Source organism: Triticum urartu, chromosome 6A, assembly GCF_056163025.1.
Source record: "Triticum urartu cultivar PI428250 chromosome 6A, HENAU_Tu73, whole genome shotgun sequence".
Taxonomy (NCBI): domain Eukaryota; kingdom Viridiplantae; phylum Streptophyta; class Magnoliopsida; order Poales; family Poaceae; genus Triticum; species Triticum urartu.
Window position 1 is genome coordinate 393,373,141 of NC_141878.1, and position 22,197 is coordinate 393,395,337.

At 45.0% G+C, this 22,197-nt stretch overlaps 1 protein-coding gene across 1 annotated transcript; it reads left to right on the forward strand.

The window, feature by feature from the left end:
- Positions 1-17,614: 17,614 nt before the first annotated feature.
- LOC125517191 (putative cyclin-F2-1) lies at positions 17,615-19,006 on the forward strand. The gene has a single exon (XM_048682369.2). The coding sequence runs from the start codon at positions 17,648-17,650 to the stop codon at positions 18,965-18,967; it is 1,320 nt and encodes a 439-aa protein (XP_048538326.2). The 5' UTR covers positions 17,615-17,647; the 3' UTR covers positions 18,968-19,006.
- The last annotated feature ends 3,191 nt before the right edge of the window (positions 19,007-22,197 follow it).

Below are 22,197 nucleotides of genomic sequence, written 5' to 3' on the forward strand. Positions count from 1 at the left end.
AAATCTCAGCCCTTTTAGAGTCCTTTCGGATGGGTTTCAAAATCCAAACATGTTGAATTAAATTCAACATGTGCGAATCTATTGTTCTCCAAAAAACCCTCTTGCCATTTTATTTAAATTCCTCACATTTTTGTGAGTCCAAGGAAATTATCCGCATGTCCAACTTCTTCCCCTTTCACCTCCTTCCTTTTTCTTCTCTTCTCTGTTTTTTTCTGTTTTAGAAATGAGAGAAAGGAGTTCAGCCTAGCCCAGCAGCCTGGGCCTCCCTACCTCCTGCGCTGGCCCAAGGCCCAGCCGCACCCACCAACCCTAGCGCTAACCCTAGCCCATTCCCTTTCGCTGCATCTCTCCCCTCGCGCCGCCAGAGGAAGACCCGCAGCCCGACTCCCTCTCCCCTCGACCCGATCCCCATCTATATCCTCTCTCCTCTTGTTCGACCCGCACGCAAGAACCCTGCGTCGGCCTCTCTTTTCCCCTCGACCAGCGCCGCCCCTTGCGGTCGTCGTAGCGCTGCACCGGTCGCCGTTCGTCCCCTCAACCACGCCCAGGGTCCTCTCCCTGCTTCCTTGTGCTGAAGCTCGCAGGAGGCGCGAGCTCTCGCAGGCATAGCGCAAGGGAGGAGCCCCGACGCCCGCGCACCCCTGCGTTCCTCGCAACCCCGCTCCGCGGTTCTTCCTCCTTGCTAGCGTCCAGCCCGAGGAGCTCCGCCCAAGCCTCGGCCCAGCGCCGCCTCGTCTCCTCTGCTACACCCGCACCTCGCCTACGACCTCCATCGAGCCTCCCTGCTTCGTCCGGCCGCCGCGCCACCATGCTCGAGCACCGCCTCGAGCTCTTCTTCCTCGACCTCCATGTCGTCCCAGAGCCCCTCGCCCGCTGCTGCACGGTCCAGCCTTTTGCCTCTCCTTCCTCTGCCATGGACATCCACCTCGCCTGCGTCCTCCCATCGGCCCTTTGCCTGCTGACGATCTGCCATCTCCGGCCGCCTGCTGTGCTCCACTTCCCTGCTCGAGCTTCCTCCTTCGCTGCCTGTTCTCGTTGATGTGAAGACTACAACTACAACACCATTGGTCGCCAAGTTCCTCTTCCGGACCCGTCAAGTGTACGACAACTCGGGTGCGACCACGTGCAGTTGTCAAGTACCCTGGAACCACCGCCGCCTTCAAGACCGGCTAGTCCAACTAGCACCGATGCCCCAAGGACCATGAGGATGACTACGCGATGATGTGTCAAGTACTTATACTGCGTCTCCAGAATCGCCAAGACCATCCCGGATATCGCCAAGTACCACTCCGGTTCTGGAACGCGACAAGTACCACAACACCCATGCCCCGTCAAGTTCGAACACATGACAACCCTGGATATGGAATTGCAAAATGCAAGTACCCCTTCGAGTGTACGAGATCGGCGAGTCCGAAGACCCCAAGTACCACGACAACCCTAAAGGGTTTCGAATTCGTCAAGTTCACCTTCGAAACGTGTACCCCTACATCGCAACGAAACACCGAGTTCCTCTCCGAACGTGTGTGCCCCTACCGTCGACCCCGTGGATGTCAACTTCCTCGCCGCGACCCCGATCCTCTACGGAGTGTGTACGACTACGGCCTGTGTACCACTACTTCCACTTCCGTCGTGAGAATGTCTACTTCCACTACTTCCTCTACGAACTCGAACCGCTCTGAGAATGCTCCTTTGGGAAGGTATAACCCCGAGACGATCGTCCGAGAATTATTGCTTGTGTTGTATGAAATGCTCACGTTTGCACCGTGCCCGACATGTGTCTTGCATGTTCCCCGTTGCCATACCGTCGTCTCATGGGACACCCGGTAACCGGGATCACCCCACCATCCTTTGCACGCTCCCGCCACACTTTCTTTTGCACTGACGTCTCAATGAGTTGTCGGAACCGGAACGTTGCCGTGGCACCGTTTTCGTTATCGTCGTCGTGGCACCCCTTTCTTTCTACCACGATGACAAATGCTTCATAATGCTCTTGTCAACTTTTAATAAAAATTGCATAACTTGTTCATGTCATCCGCATCATGATAACAACAATTAAAATGTTTAAAATTGTTGTTTACATTAGATTACTAATGCATATGGGGATTTACCGGATGCGTTGTTTGTTATATCCGGCCCCATTTAAATTGTTTAGATGGTATAGTTTTGTTATGTTTCACCTCTTGACATGCTTAACAACATTTAATATTGTTGAGTACATAAAGGAGATCGAACTAAATAACTTGAATGTGGTGTTTCATCAATATGCAACGGAGTTGCATGTTGAGCTCCACTTAATTTGTAGGACTGTTTGTGCATTTTGCCATGCCATGCTTCATTAAACTGGACATGCATCATACTTGATTGTGCATCATGCCATGATTATGTGGTGGTTGTTTACTATGTTGTTTGCTTTCTTTCCGGTGTTGCTTCTTCGGGTTAGTTCCGGTAACGTCGCGTTCTTTAGGACCCGTTCGACTACGTCCGTTTGTCTTCTTCCTGGACTCGTTCTTCTTCCTTGCGGGATTTCAGGCAAGATGATCATACCCTCGAAATCACTTCTATCTTTGCTTGCTACATGCTCGCTCTTTTGTTGTGCCTATGCTGCGATACCTACCACTTGCTTATCATGCCTCCCATATTGTTGAACCTAGCCTCTAACCCGCCTTGTCCTAGCAAACCGTTGTTTGGCTATGTTACCGCTTTGCTCAGCCCCTCTTATAGCGTTGCTAGTTGCAGGTGAAGATTGAAGTATGTTCCTTGTTGGAACATGGAGATGTTGTTCCTTGTTGGAACATGTTTACTTGTTGGGATATCACAATATCTCTTATTTAATTAATGCATCTATATACTTGGTAAAGGGTGGAAGGCTCGGCCTTATGCCTGGTGTTTTGTTCCACTCTTGCCGCCCTAGTTTCCGTCATATCGGTGTTATGTTCCCGGATTTTGCGTTCCTTACGCGGTTGGGTTATAATGGGAACCCCTTGACAGTTTGCCTTGAATAAAACTCCTCCAGCAAGGCCCAACATTGGTTTTACCATTCGCCACCTAGCCTTTTCTTTCCCTTGGGTTCTGCAGACTCAAGGGTCATCTTATTTTAACCCCCCCCCCCCGGGCCAGTGCTTCTCTAAGTGTTGGTCCAACTGAGCGATGTCCGAGGCTACCAGGGGCAACTCTGGGCTGGCTTACCCGACGTCTTGCTCATCCGGTGTGCCCTGAGAACAAGATATGTGCAGCTCCTATTGGGATTTGTCGGCACATCTAGGTGGCTTTGCTGGTCTTGTTTTACCATTGTCGAAATGTCTTGTAATCGGGATTCCGAGCCTGATCGGGTCTTCCCGGTAGAAGGAATATCCTTCATTGACCGTGAGAGCTTGTTATGGGCTAAGTTGGGACACCCCTGCAGGGTTTTGAACTTTCGAAAGCCGTGCTCGCAGTTATGGGCAGATGGGAATTTGTTAATGTCTGGTTGTAGAAAACCTGAACTTGATCTTAATTAAAATACATCAACCGCATGTGTTACCGTGATGGTCTCTTTCCGGCGGAGTCCGGGAAGTGAACACGGTGTTGGAGTTATGTTTGACGTAGGTTGTTTTAGGATCACTTCTTGATCATAGTTGTTCGACCGTGCTTTTGCCTTCTGTTCTCGCTTGCTAGATGCTCGCTCTTTCGATTTCAGGCAAGATGATCATGCCCTCGAAATCACTTCTATCTTTGCTTGCTAGATGCTCGCTCTTTTGCTGCGCCTATGCTGTGATACCTACCACTTGCTTATCATGCCTCCCATATTGTTGAACCAAGCCTCTAACCCACCTTGTCCTAGCAAACCGTTGTTTGGCTATGTTACCACTTGCTCAGCCCCTCTTATTGCGTTGCTAGTTGCAGGTGAAGATTGAAGTATGTTCCTTGTTGGAACATGGAGATGTTGTTCCTTATTGTAACATGTTTACTTGTTGGGATAGCACAATATCTCTTATTTAATTAATGCATCTATATACTTGGTGTAGCGACCAGACCTCAAATAGTCTGATTTCTGTGCTCCGGTGTCATCCCTGGATCAGTAATGCTGACACCACAAAGTACTCGGAGGATTTATAACACAGTAGCAATCACACACTTATTACATCAAGTGTCTCAAAAGAGAACTTATTACAATAAGTATGGCTTAAGGCCATCTAATAACGATAACAGCGGAAGGCTTGGAAGATAAGTGAGTCCATCAACTCCAACGGCATCACTGAGTATAGAACCACGACCTAAAACTCCTTAATCGCCGTCTGAAAAGTCTGCAACATTAACGTTGCAGCCCGAAAACGGGTCAGCACATGGAATATGCTGGCAAGGTAACACATAGGGAGTAATGGAATGAAACAGCTATACTATATGCATATTTGGCTGGTGGAAAGCTCTATGGTTACAGTTTTGCGTAAAGCCAATTTTTCCCTACTTCAAAGGAATAAAATTTAATTACTATCATGGTGGTTGTTAAACATTGAGAATGGTCGACAGCATTCTCAATCCCAATTAAGCATCATCATTAAACATAACCCAACAAAATTAATTTTAGAGTAACATGTTGAGATTCACATGAAAATCCAAGTACTAGATACTCAAGATGTCCATAACCGGGGACACGGCTAACCATGATTAGTTTATTACACTCTGCAGAGGTTTGCGCACTTTTCCCCACAAGACTCGATCGCCTCCGTTTGGTTTCTCGCACTACATGGTGTTTGAGAAGACGGATGACTGAGACATAGTCTTTCAGAAGCGCTAGCACCTTACGATGGGTAGATCGTACCACCTACATCCCCTACATCTAGTAGTCTACCACTGTAAGAGTTCGCATGACTTAGTGAACTATGCTAGAGCCCATAATAGCTTGTGGCTGCACACGGAAGTTTCTAGTATGAATAGTCTCATGATCCCTTTGAGCCTGGGAGGCGGTCCAAACGAAAAACAGGCAAGTCCTGGAATAACCAGGTGCCTCAGTCCACCCAGATGTGTGTTTAAGTTGCCACCTTAGATAAACCATTAATTAACAATCTCACATCTGTCATGGATATCACTCACCCAATCCACGTCTACTAGCATAGCATGGCATAATAAGCAAACGTAGAAGTAACTCCCAAAGGTTTGATAATAAACAGGTAATAGGTACTACCTCATCTACTTCCCATCCCACAATTTAATTAGATCCTAATCATGCAATGTGTGAGGATAGATCTAATGCAATAAAACTGGGTAGTAGAAAAGGTATGATCAAAGTGTTACTTGCCTTGCTGATGATCCGCGAAACCTAACGATTCGAAGTAACAAGCGGCGCACTCTGGGTACTCTATCGCAAACAAACAAACAAGCATACAATAAGTACTCATCTAAAGCATAGGTAAAACTCAAATAAGAGATCTAACCAAAAGATTCAACTTAAGAACTCCGGTTGCAAAAAGAATCAAATCGAATGAAGCAACGAAAGTCAAACGGCGAAAGAAAACAACTTCGTTCTAGTAATCTGGATCTAGGGAAAATTTTACAGCAGCAAAATCTTGTTTAAGTTGGTTAAACGGATAGAGGGTTTCGAGACGAAACTCTAGGCGCTTGAATCGCCTGATTCCGATAAACGAGTGAAAAGTTAAACTAAAACGAAAATCGGATTAGGAATCGCGATCAGAAAAATCGCGGATTTAATCCGAGAAAAAGAAAAACGACGAACGCCGAAAAAAATAATTTCGGCACGGAAAACGAGGCACGATGAACCTCTGGCGGCGGGATCGTCGGCGGTGGCGGCTCTGGCGGCGCGCACGGATCGAGGCGGGGCTGATGGGCTGGGGCGGCTCGGGGCGGCGCTATTTAAAGGCTGCCCCCGGGCGATGTCCCGCTCGGGTACGGCCCGAAGTCGGTTTTTTTTATTATTCCGCTCGGAAGAAAATAAAAAGAAATATTAAGAGGACTCCAAAAATTCCGAAATAAATTTTCACGGGCTTCTAAAATCAAGACGCACAAGGTGAACATTTATTTGGGCCCTAAATGCAATTTTGAAAAACGCACTTTTTTCCTAAATTCAAATAAAACACCGAAAAACTCTAAAATAAAATCTTGTTTGATTTTATTATTAAATCCTCAATATTTCTTTATTTTGGGAAAGTCATTTTATTCCCTATCTCATATTTTTGTAATAGAAATAATTGATGATAAAATAAATAAAATCAAATGATCCTATTCTCAAAATTTGAGAAAACTCAAATATGAAAATAACGAAATCCCCAACTCTCTCCGTGGGTCATTGAGTTGCGTAGAATTTCTAGGATCAACCAAAATCCAAAATAAAATATGATATGCATGATGATCTAATGTATAACATTCCAAATTGAAAATTTGGGATGTTACAAACCTACCCCCCTTAAGATGAATCTCGCCCTCGAGATTCGGGTTGGCTAGAAAATAGGTGAGGGTGGTCTTTGAGCAAATCTTCCTCTCGTTCCCAGGTGGCTTCATCCTCCGTGTGGTGGCTCCACTGAACTTTGCAAAACTTGATAACCTTGCTGCGAGTAACTTGACTGGCAAACTCGAGGACCTTAATTGGTTTCTCCTCGTAGATCAAATTGTTATCCAACTGAATAGTTTCCAAAGGCACTGTGTCTCTCAAGGGTATGTCAGCCATCTCCGCGTGACATTTCTTTAACTGAGAAACGTGGAACACATCATGTACTCCTGACAATCCTTCGTGCAATTCCAACTTGTAGGCCACTTCTCCCATACGCTCCAAAACTCGATATGGTCCTACAAATCGTGGTGCTAACTTCCCTTTAACTCCAAAACGCTTTGTTCCCCAAAGTGGAGATACACGAAGATAAGCTCTGTCTCCGACTTCGTAAATTGTCTCCTTCCGTTTAGAATCTGCATAACTCTTCTGTCTGGACTGGGCTACCTTGAGCCTATCGTGAATCAACTTCACCATCTGTTCAGACTCTTTAATCAAGTCAGGTCCAAACAACTGGCGGTCTCCAACTTCGTCCCATGACAACGATGTCCTGCACCTCCTTCCGTACAATGCTTCGAAAGGGGCCATCTTTAAACTGGTTTGATAACTGTTGTTGTAAGAGAACTCTGCATATGGCAAATTATCGTCCCAACTAGATCCGTAATCTAGCGCACAAGCTCTCAGGATATCCTCCAAAATCTGATTGACTCTCTCGGTCTGTCCATCTGTCTGTGCATGAAAAGCTGTACTGAATTCTAGCCTGGTTCCCAAAGTTTCATGGAACTGCTTCCAGAACTTTGAGGTAAACTGGGTTCCTCTATCTGATACGATACTCCTTGGAACTCCATGCAGACATACGATCCTGGTCATGTATATCTTTGCCAACTTAGCACTGGTGTAAGTGGTCTTTACTGGGATGAAATGAGCTACTTTCGTCAATCGATCGACTACAACCCAAATCGAGTCATAGCCTGAACGAGTCCTGGGCAATCCCGTGATAAAATCCATGCTTAGCTTATCCCACTTCCATTCGGGTATCGGCAATGGTTGTAACAATCCTGCTGGCTTCTGATGCTCTGCCTTTACTCTCTGACATACATCACAAACTGCTACATACTTCGCAATATCCTTCTTCATTCCGGTCCACCAGAAAATATCCTTCAAATCCAAATACATCTTGGTGTTTCCTGGGTGAATCGAATACGGTGAATCGTGTGCCTCTTGCAAAATCAACTTCCTGATCTGCGGGTCATTGGGCACATAAACGTGGTCTTCAAACCATAGGGTGTCGTGCTCATCCCCACGAAATCCTTTAGCTTTTCCTTTGCTCAGTTTCTCCTTTATAGCAGCAATCTCTTTGTCAGCTTTCTGAGCTTCTCTGATTTTATCCATCAAAGTTGACTGAATCTCCAATGTTGCTACATAGCCTCTCGGAACTATTTCCAAACATAGTTCACGAAGATTTTCTGCTAACTCCCTTGGTATTTCTCCCGTCATTAACGTATTGACATGACTCTTGCAGCTTAATGTGTTAGCTACTACATTAGCCTTTCTGGGGTGATAATGCAATTTCATATCATAATCCTTGATAAGCTCCAACCATCTCCTTTGTCTGAGATTTAACTCCTTCTGGGTGAAAATGTACTTTAAACTCTTATGATCCGTGTACACCTCACAATGATTTCCAATGAGAAAATGTCTCCATGTCTTCAATGCATGCACTACGGCTGCTAACTCCAAATCATGTGTGGCATAATTCAACTCATGAGGTTTCAGTTGTCTTAAGGCATATGAAACAACTCTCCCTTCCTCCATAAGCACTACTCCAAGTCCTCGACGTGAAGCATCGCAATACACCTCATAATCCTTGGTCTGGTCTGGCAAGATCAATACTGGTGAGGTAACTAAGCATTTCTTCAACTCCTGGAAACTAGCCTCACATTCCTCTGTCCATATGAACTTGGTATCCTTCTTCAACAACTCAGTCATAGGCTTCGCAATCTTTGAGAAATTCCCAATAAATCTCCGGTAGTATCCTGCGAGTCCAAGAAAACTCCGGATCTCTCCAACTATTGTTGGGGCTTCCCACTTGGTCACGGTTTCGACTTTAGCGGGATCTACTGCTATACCTTCTCGAGATATAACATGTCTGAGGAATCCTACTTCCTTCTACCAAAACTCACATTTGCTGAACTTGGCATATAATTGATGTTCTCTGAGCTTTCCAAGTACCAAACGCAAATGCTCCTTATGCTCCTCTTCATTCTTCGAATAAACCAGGATATCATCAATGAACACTACGCCGAACTTATCCAAGAACTCCATAAACACTTTGTTCATCATGTTCATAAAATAGGCAGGTGCGTTAGTCAGACCAAATGACATAACGGTATACTCGTACAGCCTATACCTGGTGGTAAAAGCTGTCTTCGGAATATCCTGTTCTCGAATCTTCAACTGGTGGTATCCTAATCGCAGATCGATCTTGGAAAATACCTTAGCTCCTTGCAACTGATCAAACAGATCGTTGATCATTGGTAGTGGGTACTTGTTCTTGATCGTTACTTCATTCAATCCTCGATAATCAACAACCATCCTTAACGATCCATCCTTCTTCTCCACTAGAAGTATTGGCGATCCCCAAGGCGAAGAACTTGTGCGAATATATCCCTTATCCAGTAACTCCTTAATCTGCTTCTTAATTTCCACCAAGTCCTTTGCTGGCATCCTATATGGTCTCTTTGATATTGGACCTGTGCCTGGCAATAGCTCAATCAAAAACTCAATATCTCTATCCGGTGGCATGCCTGGCAACTCCTCTGGAAATACATCAGGGAAATCTCTTACCACTGGTACTTCCTCCTGCACAACTCCTGTTAGGCAATTTACTTGAGTCCTCTTTGGCACATGTCGGGATACATACTTGATCCTTCTCCCTTCTGGGGTGGTAAGAAAAATTGACTTACTAGCACACTCAATATTCCCTTCATACTTTGATAACCAATCCATGCCTAATATCACATCCAATCCTTGAGATTCCAATACTATTAAGTCTGAGGGAAAAACATAGTTACCAATCCTTAATGGTAACCGATCACACCATAGACTAGCCACATACTCTGCTCCAGGCGAGGTTACTAACATGGGTGACCTAAGGGCTTGGGTTGGTAGGTTATACTTATCCACAACTCCCCTGATTCTGATTCTGGACTAGCAACTGCATCAATGTGTTCTGCTGCTGGATTAACTGGGTGAGCTCCGGTGGAAAGGTAAATTCGGGGTCACGTCTCGGAGGCATCTGAGGGTTTAGAAAAGATAAGATATAAGAATAGAGGGGGTCTAAAGAGAAAACACTACCCATATGCACATGAGGCAAAAAACAAACAATTCACTTCAATCAAACAAACAAGGGCATACAATCGATCTATCTATCGCAAAAGTGCTCGGACTACTATATTTACATGGTGGACTACTACTACTGATGAGGTGGTCTACTAGAAATATTCTATGGTCATTGACTCCATGATATCTGCTCCAGCTTCATCAACATCGTCATCATTGCTACTATCTGCTTCCGAGTCGGTGCCGTCGATGATGATGTAGTCTTCCGGGCTAATCTCCTTGGGTTCTTCATCTTCATCTACTGGTGTAGGGCCTCCCATAAATATTCCAATCTTCTTGATCAGGTCGTCATTCTTCTCCACCAATACTTCAATTTCCTCTTCATAATCTTCACGTGTAGCCTTGAGTTCTTCCTCCAATTCCTTGATTCTAGTCTTAGCCTTCTTCAGATCTATCATGTCGGCGCACATCTGGTTCTCCTGTCATCGAATGTGCTGGTTTAGCTCCTGGATAAAAGCTGCAATTGATCTATCCTTCCTGGTGCTGATCATCTCCCAGTGTTCATCTCGGCGCCCACAAATCTGGTAGATAGTATCCTTTAGATCCTTGCGGTAGACTTATCCAATGCGTCCCATGGCGATGTGAGCTGCCATGCTCTTTCCTAGACTCCAAGTTGGTGCATCAAAAAAAAATCTATGGGCTCAGTGACTGGCATGAACGTCCTTCCTGGAACTTGAACTTGAATCATCCAGCGCTCTTCTTTAGGTAAAGTGGCCTTGTAGGTTCCCGTGAAGCTTGGTACTCCTATGTTCAGGTATCTAGTGACTTCCTTCAAGTGTCGTCCAAAGGGTGTATCTTCATCCGGTTGCGTGAACTTGTTCCTTGCACCCGCCATCCTAAAGAGTAGAAAAGATGAGAGGTCAGAAGAGAAGAGAGTGAATAGTGATCTAGGTCTTGTGCTTAGTGATCGTGTCCTACCGTCAGCGTGTGCTCTGATACCATCTCTGTAGCGACCAAACCTCAAACAGTCTTATCTCTGTGCGCCGGTGTCATCCCTGGATTAGTAATGCTGACACCACATAGTACTTGGACGATTTATAACAGAGTAGCAATCACACACTTATTACATCGAGTGTCTCAAAAGAGAACTTATTACAATAAGTATGGCTTAAGGCCATCTAATAACGATAACAGCGGAAGGCTTGGAAGATAAGTGAGTCCATCAACTCCAATTGCATCACTGAGTATAGAACCACGACCTAAAACTCCTTAATCGTCGTCTGAAAAGTCTGCAACATTAACGTTGCAGCCCGAAAACGGGTCAGCACATGGAATATGCTGGCAAGGTAACACATAGGGAGTAATGGAATGAAATAGCTATAATATATGCATATTTGGCTGGTGGAAAGCTCTATGGTTACAGTTTTGGTAAAGCCAATTTTTCCGTACTTCAAAGGAATAAAATTTAATTACTATCATGGTGGTTGTTAAACATTGAGAATGGTTGACAGCATTCTCAATCCCAATTAAGCATCATCATTAAACATAACCCAACAAAATTAATTTCAAAGTAACATGAAAATCCAAGTACTAGATACTCAAGATGTCCATAACCGGGGACACGGCTAACCATGATTAGTTTATTACACTCTGTAGAGGTTTGCGCACTTTCCCCCACAAGACTCGATCGCCTCCGTTTGGTTTCTTGCACTACATGGTGTTTGAGAAGACGGATGACCGAGACATAGTCTTTCAGAAGCGCTAGCACCTTACGATGGGTAGACCGTACCACCTACATCCCCTACATCTCCTAGTCTACCACTGTAAGAGTTCGCACGACTTAGTCAACTATGCTAGAGCCCATAATAGCTTGTGGCTGCACACAGAAGTTTCTAGTATGAATAGTCTCATGATCCCTTTGAGCCTGGGTGGCGGTCCAAAAGAAAAACAGGCAAGTCCTGGAATGCCCAGGTGCCTCAATCCACCCAGATGTGTGTTTAAGTTGCCACCTTAGATAAACCATTAATTAACAATCTCACATCTGTCATGGATATCACTCACCCAATCCACGTTTACTAGCATAACATGGCATAATAAGCAAACGTAGAAGTAACTCCCAAAGGTTTGATAATAAACAGGTAATAGGTACTACCTCATCTACTTCCCATCCCACAATTTAATTAGATCCTAATCATGCAATGTGTGAGGATTGATCTAATGCAATAAAACTGGGTAGTAGAAAAGGTATGATCAAAGTGTTACTTGCCTTGCTGATGATCCGCGAAACCTAATGATTCGAAGTAACAAGCGGCGCACTCCGGGTACTCTATCGCAAACAAACAAACAAGCATACAATAAGTACTCATCTAAAGCACAGCTAAAACTCAAATAAGAGATCTAACCAGAATATTCAACTTAAGAACTCCGGTTGGCAAAAAGAATCAAATCGAACGAAGCAACGAAAGTCAAACGGCGAAAGAAAACAACTTCGTTCTAGTAATCTGGATCTAGGGCAAATTTTATAGTAGCAAAATCTTGTTTAAGTTGGTTAAACGGATAGAGAGTTTAAAGACGAAACTCTAGGCGCTTGAATCGCCTGATTCCGATAAACAAGCGAAAAGTTAAACTAAAACGAAAATCGGATCAGGAATCGCAATCAGAAAAATCGCGGATTTAATCCGGGAAAAAGAAAAACGATGAACGCCGAATTTTTTTTCTCTTTTTTCGGCACGGAAAACGAGGCGTGACGAACCTCAGGCGGCGGGATCGTCGGCGGCTGCGGCGCGCATGGATCGAGGCTTGGCTAATGGGCTGGGGCGGCTCGAGGCGGCGCTATTTAAAGGCTGCACCCGGGCGGTGTCCCGCTCGGGTACGGCCCGAAGTCGGTTTCTTTTTTTTATTATTCCGCTCGGAAGAAAAATAAAAAGAAATACTAAACGGACTTCAAAAATTCCAAAATAAATTTTCACGGGCTTGTAAAATCAAGCCGCACAAGGTGAACATTTATTTGGGCCCTAAATGCAATTTTGAAAAACGCAGTTTTTTCCTAAATTCAAATAAAACACCGAAAAACTCCGAAATAAAATCTTATTTGATTTTATTATTAAATCCTCAATATTTCTTTATTTTGGGAAAGTCATTTTATTCCCTCTCTCATACTTTTGTAATAGAAATATGATAAAATAAATAAAATCAAATGATCCTATTCTCAAAATTTGAGAAAACTCAAATATGAAAATAACGAAATCCCCAACTCTCTCCGTGGGTCATTGAGTTGCGTCGAATTTCTAGGATCAACCAAAATGCAAAATAAAATATGATATGCATGATGATCTAATGTATAACATTCCAAATTGAAAATTTGGGATGTTACACTTGGTAAAGGGTGGAAGGCTCGGCCTTATGCCTGGTGTTTTGTTCCACTCTTGCCGCCCTAGTTTCCGTCATATCGGTGTTATGTTCCCGGATTTTGCGTTCCTTACGCGGTTGGGTTATAATGGGAACCCCTTGACAGTTCGCCTTGAATAAAACTCCTGCAGCAAGGCCCAACATTGGTTTTACCATTCGCCACCTAGCCTTTTCTTTCCCTTGGGTTCTGCAGACTCATGGGTCATCTTATTTTAACCCCCCGGGCCAGTGCTTCTCTAATTGTTGGTCCAACTGAGCGATGTCCGAGGCTACCAGCGGAAACTCTGGGCTGGCTTACCCGACGTCTTGCTCATCCGGTGTGCCCTAAGAACGAGATATGTGCAGCTCCTATCGGGATTTGTCAGCACATCTGGGTGGCTTTGCTGGTCTTGTTTTACCATTGTCGAAATGTCTTGTAACCGGGATTCCAAGCCTGATCGGGTCTTCCCGCTAGAAGGAATATCCTTCGTTGACCGTGAGAGCTTGTTATGGGCTAAGTTGGGACACCCCTGCAGGGTTTTGAACTTTCGAAAGTCGTGCCCGCGGTTATGGGCAGATGGGAATTTGTTAATGTCCGGTTGTAGAAAACCTGAACTTGATCTTAATTAAAATACATCAACCGCGTGTGTTGCCGTGATGGTCTCTTTCCGGCGGAGTCCAGGAAGTTAACAAGGTGTTGGAGTTATGTTTGACGTAGGTTGTTTTAGGATCACTTCTTGATCATAGTTGTTCGGCCATGCTTTTGCCTTCTCTTCTCGCTCTCTCTTTTGCGTATGTTAGCCACTATATATGCTAGTCGCTTGCTGCAGCTCCACCTCATACCTTTTACCTACCTATAAGCTTAAATAGTCTTGATCACGAGGGTGTGAGATTGTTGAGTCCCCGTGACTCACAGATACTTCCAAAACCAGCTTGCAGGTGCCGATGAGTCCGTGCAGATGACGCAACCAAGCTTAGGAGGAGCTCAATGAAGATCTTGTCCTTTGTGTTGTTTCGTTCTAGTTGATCAGTAGTGGAGCCCAGTTGGGGTCAATCGGGGATCTGTGTAGCATTTGGGGTAGTCTTCTTTTATTTTGGTTCCGTAGTCGGACCATGATTGTATTTGGATGATGTAATGCTTTATTCATGTAATTGTGTGAAGTGGCGATTGTAAGCCAACTATGTACCTCTTTCCCTTATGTATTACATGGGTTGTGTGAAGATTACCTCACTTGCGACATTGCTTTCAATGCGGTTATGCCTCTAAGTCGTGCTTCGACACGTGGGAGATATAGCCGCATCGAGGGCGTTATACGTGCATGGCTAATGATTTGTTGTTGTGTGTTCTAGGCACCCCCATCCCCACATATATATAGGTGGGAGGGGAGGAGAGGCAGCCATGGGGCACCCTAAGTAGCAGGAATCCTACTTAGGGTCCGCCCAATTCGGCCTCCCCCCTTTCCTTATTTCCGGAGGGGGAAAATGGCAGAGGAAGGAGAGAAGGAAAGGGGGGCCAAACCCCCTATTTCCCTTCTCCAATTCAGCCTCCTTCCTTGGGGGGGCACCCCTTGTGGGCTGGTGTGCCCCCTCCTATGGCCCATATCTTTCCTCCGGGGGTTCCGGTAACCCTCCCAGTACTCCGATAAGTACCCGATACTATCCAGTGTCCGAATACTATCATCCTATATATCAATCTTTATCTGTCGACCTTTTCGAGACTCCTTGTCATGTCCGTGATCTCATTCAGGACTCTGAACAACATTCAGTCACCAAATCACATAACTCATATAATACTAAATCGTCATCAAACGTTAAGCGTGCAGACCCTATGGGTTTGAGAACTATGTAGACATGACCGTGATACCTCCCCGGTCAATAAGAAATAGTGGAACCTAGATGCTCATATTGGCTCCTACATATTCTATGAAGATCTTTATCGGTCGAACCGTTATGACAACATACGTTATTCCCTTTGTCATCGTTATGTTACTTGCCCGAGATTCGATCGTCGGTATCCACATACCTAGTTCAATCTCGTTACCGGCAAGTCTCTTTACTCGTTCTGTAATGCATCATCTTGTAACTAACTCATTAGTCACTTTGCTTGCAAGGCTTCTTATGATGTGCATTATCGAGAGGGCCCAGAGATACCTCTCCGATACTCGGAGTGACAAATCATAATCTCGATCTATGCCAACCCAACAAACACCTTCGGAGATATCTGTAGAGCATATTTATAATCACCTAGTTATGTTGTCCGGTGTCCGGGAGTTGCATAATCTCATCGTCAAAGGAATATGTATTTGACATGAAGAAAGCAATAGCAATAAAACTGAACGATCAATATGCTAAGGTAATGGATGGGTCATGTCCATCACATCATTCTCCTAATGATGTGATCCCGTTATCAAATGACAACTCATGTCCATGGTTAGGAAACCTTAACCATCTTTAATCAACGAGCTAGTCAAGTAGAGGCTCACTAGGAACACAATGTTTGTCTATGTATCCACATATGTATTAAGGTTTCCGATCAATACAATTCTAGTATGAATAATAAACCTTTATCATGAATAAGGAAATATAAAATTACAACTTTATTATTGCCTTTAGGGCATATTTCCTTCAAGGAAAGCTTTATTGATGACATTGGGGTTTTGTGACGTCTTGGTCTGATCGTTGAACACAAACAAAGTATGCGAAGTTGCAGCTATGGCGAACTTTAAGCTAAATAAAACCCAAGTCTAAAGCGACGCCCTAAGGGCTGTATTTATAGGGAGACAGAGAGGAATTTTGTCCACCCTTGCCAAGGTGGGACTAAATTCTGTCCAAAGTCATTTTCCCTATTAACACAGACTCTAAAAACTGCCTATTAAGTGTATTTCAAAAATACATGGGCCTGGGCCAAAAATAATGTGGCGCAGCACCAATAATAAGATATGGATGAAAATTATGAAAGGTCATCTTTTATATTTCGTCCATCTTCCTGATGTCGTCATGGTGGCTTCAAAGTGCAGAAATCTCCACCGGCATCTCTATCTTGTTCTCTTCGCATGCGCCTTTATCTCCATTCTTGATCATACTCCAATGGTCATCCTTCTTGTCCATGCTAGGTCCTTCAATTGTAAGCAAGACAAATGTATCTAACTTAGGCAACATCATATTTTCATGAAAGAAACATTACGAAGAAATGAAAGTACTTGATAATTTAACTGGCGTGCATGAGCTCTAGTAATGAGTCCAATAGGTATAGTAGCAGGGGTTGTGGGTGTAATGTGGTAGCCCGGTCCGCATCATGACATCAGCTTCTTCATCACTTGGCTTCTCAACTGTGAATGTCATTGTTTCCTTTAGAGCTGAGGCTTTGCTTGCCTTTGACAGTGGCACATTCCTGACAACAGTCATTTCCTTAGCACTTGGCCTAGTACTAGCAGAAGTACTATATTCCTTCCTGAGAACTGCCTTCTTATTTGATGTGGCCTCACTAGACACAAAGTGTTCATCCTCATCGTCCGAGTTTCTCTTCTTTTTAGTTCTCGTGGCAGTCGTTGGTAGATTTGGAGAGCTCCTAATGCCCTCATAGTAGCTCTCATTAGGACTAGAACCCTCACTAAGATCAACATTCTATTATGACTGTTACTAGCACTTGATATCTTGCAGACAGGCCCTATGAATAGATGGGTATGAGTAGAGTAGATGAGTTATCATAAAAAACAGATAGTTTTTCAAAAAAATTGAGTTCAAACTTTAGTTTTAGGTTTACAGAGAATGCATTTCGGAGCTACCGAATTGGCCATTTCGGTGAACCAAAGCACTCCATTTCAATTGGACCGAGATGTGACTTTTTTGCTTTTATTTTTTCACCTGAATTGTTGTGTCTGACCCCTACGGCATGGCGTGCTCTTTTCTATGCGACCCAAGCAGATCAGTGCGGGCTGGGGAAGAGTTCACACGGGGGCTGGGGTGGGAGCTTTTGGCGGGACGTGGTAACGCTGGGAGGTTTTCTCTTTTTTTTGCGAATAAACGCTGGGAGGGTTAAACTTTCCTTTTTCAGATGGAGACAAGACCGAACGTAGATACTTTCCTAAAACGTCCGGCCGCTAGGTCGTGCTAGGCAGCAAGCGGCCGCTGCCTAGCAGCGTCCGCACTGCCAGTGGCGCGTGCCTTCCACGCAGCCTACGAACTCGATCCAAAACAATGACGGCGCCAATTTATTTACGCGTGGAAGCAGTAGCGTGTGTCTTCCAACCATGGTTAGTCGCAAAGTTGCAATCCGAATCATCGCCAATACGAGACGAGACCGGTAGCGATGTGGTTTTCCAACTCTCAAGAAACCGAGTCGCCGTCATGTATAAATGGCCGGACTCCCTCCCTGCATCATTTGCAATCACGTACCACCCTCCAAGAGTTCGAGACCCCTTTCTCCCCCTCGCTCAAGCGATGGCTGTCATGGATCCCTTCACCGCCGACCTACTTTCGGGTCCTTCCCTCCCCGGCGCCTTCTCATGCGCCGCCGACCACCGCATGGAGTTTGACGACGCCTACCTCCGGGCGATCGGCGCACTCCCTCCTCTTTCGACTGTCCACCTCGCTCCCCCCCACCTCCACCACGCCGCGCTCAAAGATTCCGTGGAGCTCCCGGCGACGCTGTATGCCGCCACAGTCGACGCCCATCTTTTTCCCCCGCCGTTCGAGGTGCCCTTGCCGTCCCTGCTTCCGGACCGCGTCGTCCCGGACTCCAAGAACACGGCGGCACGCCCGCATCTGTCCGGCTTCGAATTCGCTCCCACGCCCGCCGATCACGCCGCCGCACTCGAATGTTCCGTGGAGCTCCCGGCGACGTGCCAGCTGTACGCCGCCGCACTCGACGCCCATCTTTTTCACCCATCCTTGGAGGTGCCCGCACCGTCCCTGCTCCCGGACCGCGTCGTCCCGGACTGCAAGAACTCGGCCACGCGTCCGCGGCTCTCCGACTACGACATTGACATCGACTTCAACCTCCGGGAGATGGAGAAGAACGTCGAGGAGCGGCCTTCGCCGGACTACCTGAACACGGTGCAGGGAGATCGGATGAGCCCATCGATGCGTGCCACCCTCGTCTTCTGGATGGACGACTTCACCCGGCACTACGACCTGGCCCCTGGCACGCTTCACCGCGCCGTCTCCTACGTCGACCGCGTCCTGTCGGCGCGAACCTTGTCTACAGCTCGCACGGACATGGAGTATGAGCTCTGTCTCCTGGGCGCCACGGCCGTCTTCACCGCCGCCAAATACGAGGAGCGGGGCACCAGATTCAAGGTGAACGCCGCGAAAATTGCCGACGACTGTGGGTTCGCCACAAGCAAGGAGGTGACCGACATGGAGTGCAAGATGTTTTTTTTTTTTGCGGGAATGGAGTGCAAGATGTTGGCGGCGCTCCGGTACGAGCTCAGCGGACCAACGGCCTACACGTTCGTGGACCACTTCACCAGGTACAGCAACGGAGAGCGCGAGCTGGAGGTTCAGAGGTTGGCGCATCAGCTCGCCGAAACATCGCTGGTGGACTACAGATGCCTGCAGCTCATGCCGTCCGCCGTGGCGGCGTCGGCGGTCTTTCTCGCCAGGCTGATCTTGAACCCAATGGCCAGCCAGGTGCAGAAGTGGAACAGGGAATTCACAGAGCTGACAGGGTACAAGCCCACAGACCTCATCCTTGGCATTCAGTCCTTGTACATGATGAATCCCGATCCTCGCTTCGTGATCTTGCCAGAGTTCTTGTAAGAATGAAATGGAAGATTTAGGCTATCATAGCCAGCCCAGTTCTATAGTTCAGGAAACTTACATCGGTGTCAACATATACACATATATGTATGTAGTATCTGGCCTCATTCCCTCCTTGTCAAAGATGTTGTTGAAGAATCACATTCTCCTTGAGGTGGTAAAAAAAAATGGTTGATGCAGATATGGTTGTTGTTGTTGTTCAACCGTTGTTTTGATCGCCTCGGATTTTCTTTTTTTCTCGCTTAGGCATAGCTTTGGTTTTCTATGACTTTACTCGTGTTTTTTATGTTTGTGTTGTTGTTGGCTGTGTGCATCATAATTATGCCGAGAGACCGAGTGTACGTTCATTGTAATTGTATTTATTTGATACTCATTTTGACTCAATAAAATTCATGAATGTACGTGGTATCTCCAATACGGTATTTCTTAGTATTTTTAAAAAATGTCTCAATCTTTTTTTCCTAAACCAAGCCAAGAAAAATTGTAGTTTTTACAAACTTACACTTATGAATTGACCACATGTTGGAACACTAGAATACTAAGGTTTTAGATTACCGCGGTTTCAAAAAACTGTCTGTCGGTGAGTAGGGATACCCACTCTGAGAGAGGTATGCTACAAACGCATCTCGGCTTGTTCATCGGCTTTAGTGCCTAAGAGCTGCCGAGTCATGCCCGATGCGTCTGAATAGGCATTCGTAAGAGTTAATGGCGAGATCACTACTTTAGGAATTCTACAGTAACGGAAGATTTGTACCTCATGACTAGATCACCATGATAGTATTGTATCACTTGAAGATAAATACCAAATGATTGACTTGGGACTAACTATAAGGGTACTACATCCGCTAAAAGGCAAAATGGAAGCTCTTTCTTGTACCCTAGTTCGGTGGATAGAAAACACCATTTCACAGAGAATCGCCCAAAATACTTTTTCCGCCGCCGCAAGTTTCTGTTCTTGAGAGATTCCATCTGGAGACCTTTTCCAGTACTCTGCCGGAGGGGGATTCGATCACCGAGGGCCTCTACATCAACCTTGTTGCCCTTCCAATGATGTGTGAGTAGTTTACCACAAACCTACGAGCCCATAGCTAGTTGCTAGATGGCTTCTCTTTCTTTGATCTTCAATACAATGTTCTCCTCGATGTTCTTGAGATCTATTTGATGTAATCTTTTTTTTGCGGTGTGCTTGTTGGGATCCGATGAATTGTGGGTTTATGATCAGATTATCCATCAATATTATTTAAGTCTTCTGTGAACTCTTTTATGCATGATTGGTATAGCTTTGTATTTCTCACCGATCTATCTATTTGGTTTGGCCAACTAGATGGATTTATCTCGCAATGAGAGAGGTGCATTGTGATGGATTCGATCTTGCGTTGCTCAATCCCAGTGACAGAAAAAGACATGACACGTACTTGTATCATTGCCACTAAGCATAAAAAGATGGGGTTTATTCATATTAATTGGGTTTACTTTGTCTACATCATGTCATATTGCTTAAGGCGTTACTCTGTTCTTTATGAACTTAATACTCTAGATGCATGCTGGATAGCGGTCGATGTGTGGAGTAATAGTAGTAGATGCAGGTAGGAGTCGGTCTACTTGTCTCGGACGTCATGCCTATATACACGATCATTGCCTTGGATATCGTCATAACTATGCATTTTTCTATCAATTGCCCAACAATAATTTGTTTACTCATAGTATGCTTTTTATTCGAGAGAGAAGCCTCTAGTGAAAACTATGGCCCCGGGGTCTATCTTTATCATATATAAAATCCAAAAATACTTTGTTGCAATTTATTTACTTTTTTGTGTTCATGTTTATCTATCTATCACTACGAGATTTGATCCTTGCAATTAGCCGCCAAGGGATTGACAACCCCTTGTTTGTGTTTGGTGCAAGTATTTGTTATTTTGTGTGTAGGTGTTGTTCATGAGATCTTGCGTGGTTCTCCTACTGGATTGATAACATTGGTTCTTAACTGAGAGAAATACTTATCTCTACTGTATTACGTCATCCTCTCCTCTTCGAGGAAATCCCAACGCAGCTCACAAGTAGCACGTATTGAGTTAGTAGGTTAGTTCCCCAAAATGATATAAATTTCATATAAAGCATTCAAGATTGATAGTATAATAGCATGAAACAACTAAAAAATTATAGATATTTTGGATACATATAAGCATCCCCAAGCTTAATTCATGCATGTCTATCATGTAATCTTTTACAATATGAATATTGAGAAATGATGAAGTATTTGATAACAACATAATAATATCCATGAATACTTGAACATAATCGTTACTCTTCAAAATATATGATGCTTAACAAATGTTATCCCTACTCAATGGACTATGTATGCATGGCATGACTCCGCCTTCATCACATAAATATAAATCATGAGCACCCCGGTGTCAAACCATGATATTGTATCAGATGAAAATGTTTTATATATGAAAGTTGCTCAGAAAAATACAATGAATCCGAATACGCAATCCGTTCATCTGTCACATGCCCCTAGCATGCTGAACATGGAACTTTCCCCCTCTTTTCCTTTGTCCAAAAAAGCCAAACAATGGAAAACCCTCCGGATGTTTTTCCCCTCCGTCTACAACGTGTAGTACTGCAATAGAACGCCCCTAGCATGCTTATCATCATGTCATGCTTAGTGTTGCACTTTATTCCTTGTATTTACTGTTTCCTCCCCTCCTCTCTCCGGTAGACCCCAAGACCGATGATGCCCCCATGATCGACTACGTCACCAACGACCCTTCTTTTGCAGCAAAGCTTCCAGGCAAGCAAACCCCCCTTGAGCATTCCGATATCGCCCATCTATTTCCCTCTCATGCTTGCATTAGAACTGCTACTGTTTTTGTATGATCCTACTATGATTCATAGCCTGTTTTTGTTACCTGCTTTCATACCTTACCTGCTTATTCTAAAACCGCTTAGGATAGGTTGGTTAGAGATCCAACAGTGACCCCCACCTTGTCCTAGTTGCCCCTGCTTTATGTTCGATGACTCGATCAACGTGATCGACGTCCAGGCCCCAACACCGCACATCACCCCCCTTAGTTATATGACTCTGCAGAGTTACTATCAAGTGCTGAGGGTGATACCTCGTCAGCACTTCTGATGTTAACCATGTAGTGTAACTATTCGGTCATGGTTATCGAGGGTGATTCCTCCTTCACCACTCCTGATAACGACTCTGTCGTGCAACCCCTCAA

Excerpts from the sequence above, each read along its gene's own strand:
- LOC125517191 (XM_048682369.2), top strand. The coding sequence starts at position 17,648 with ATGGCTGTCATGGATCCCTTCACCGCCGACCTACTTTCGGGTCCTTCC.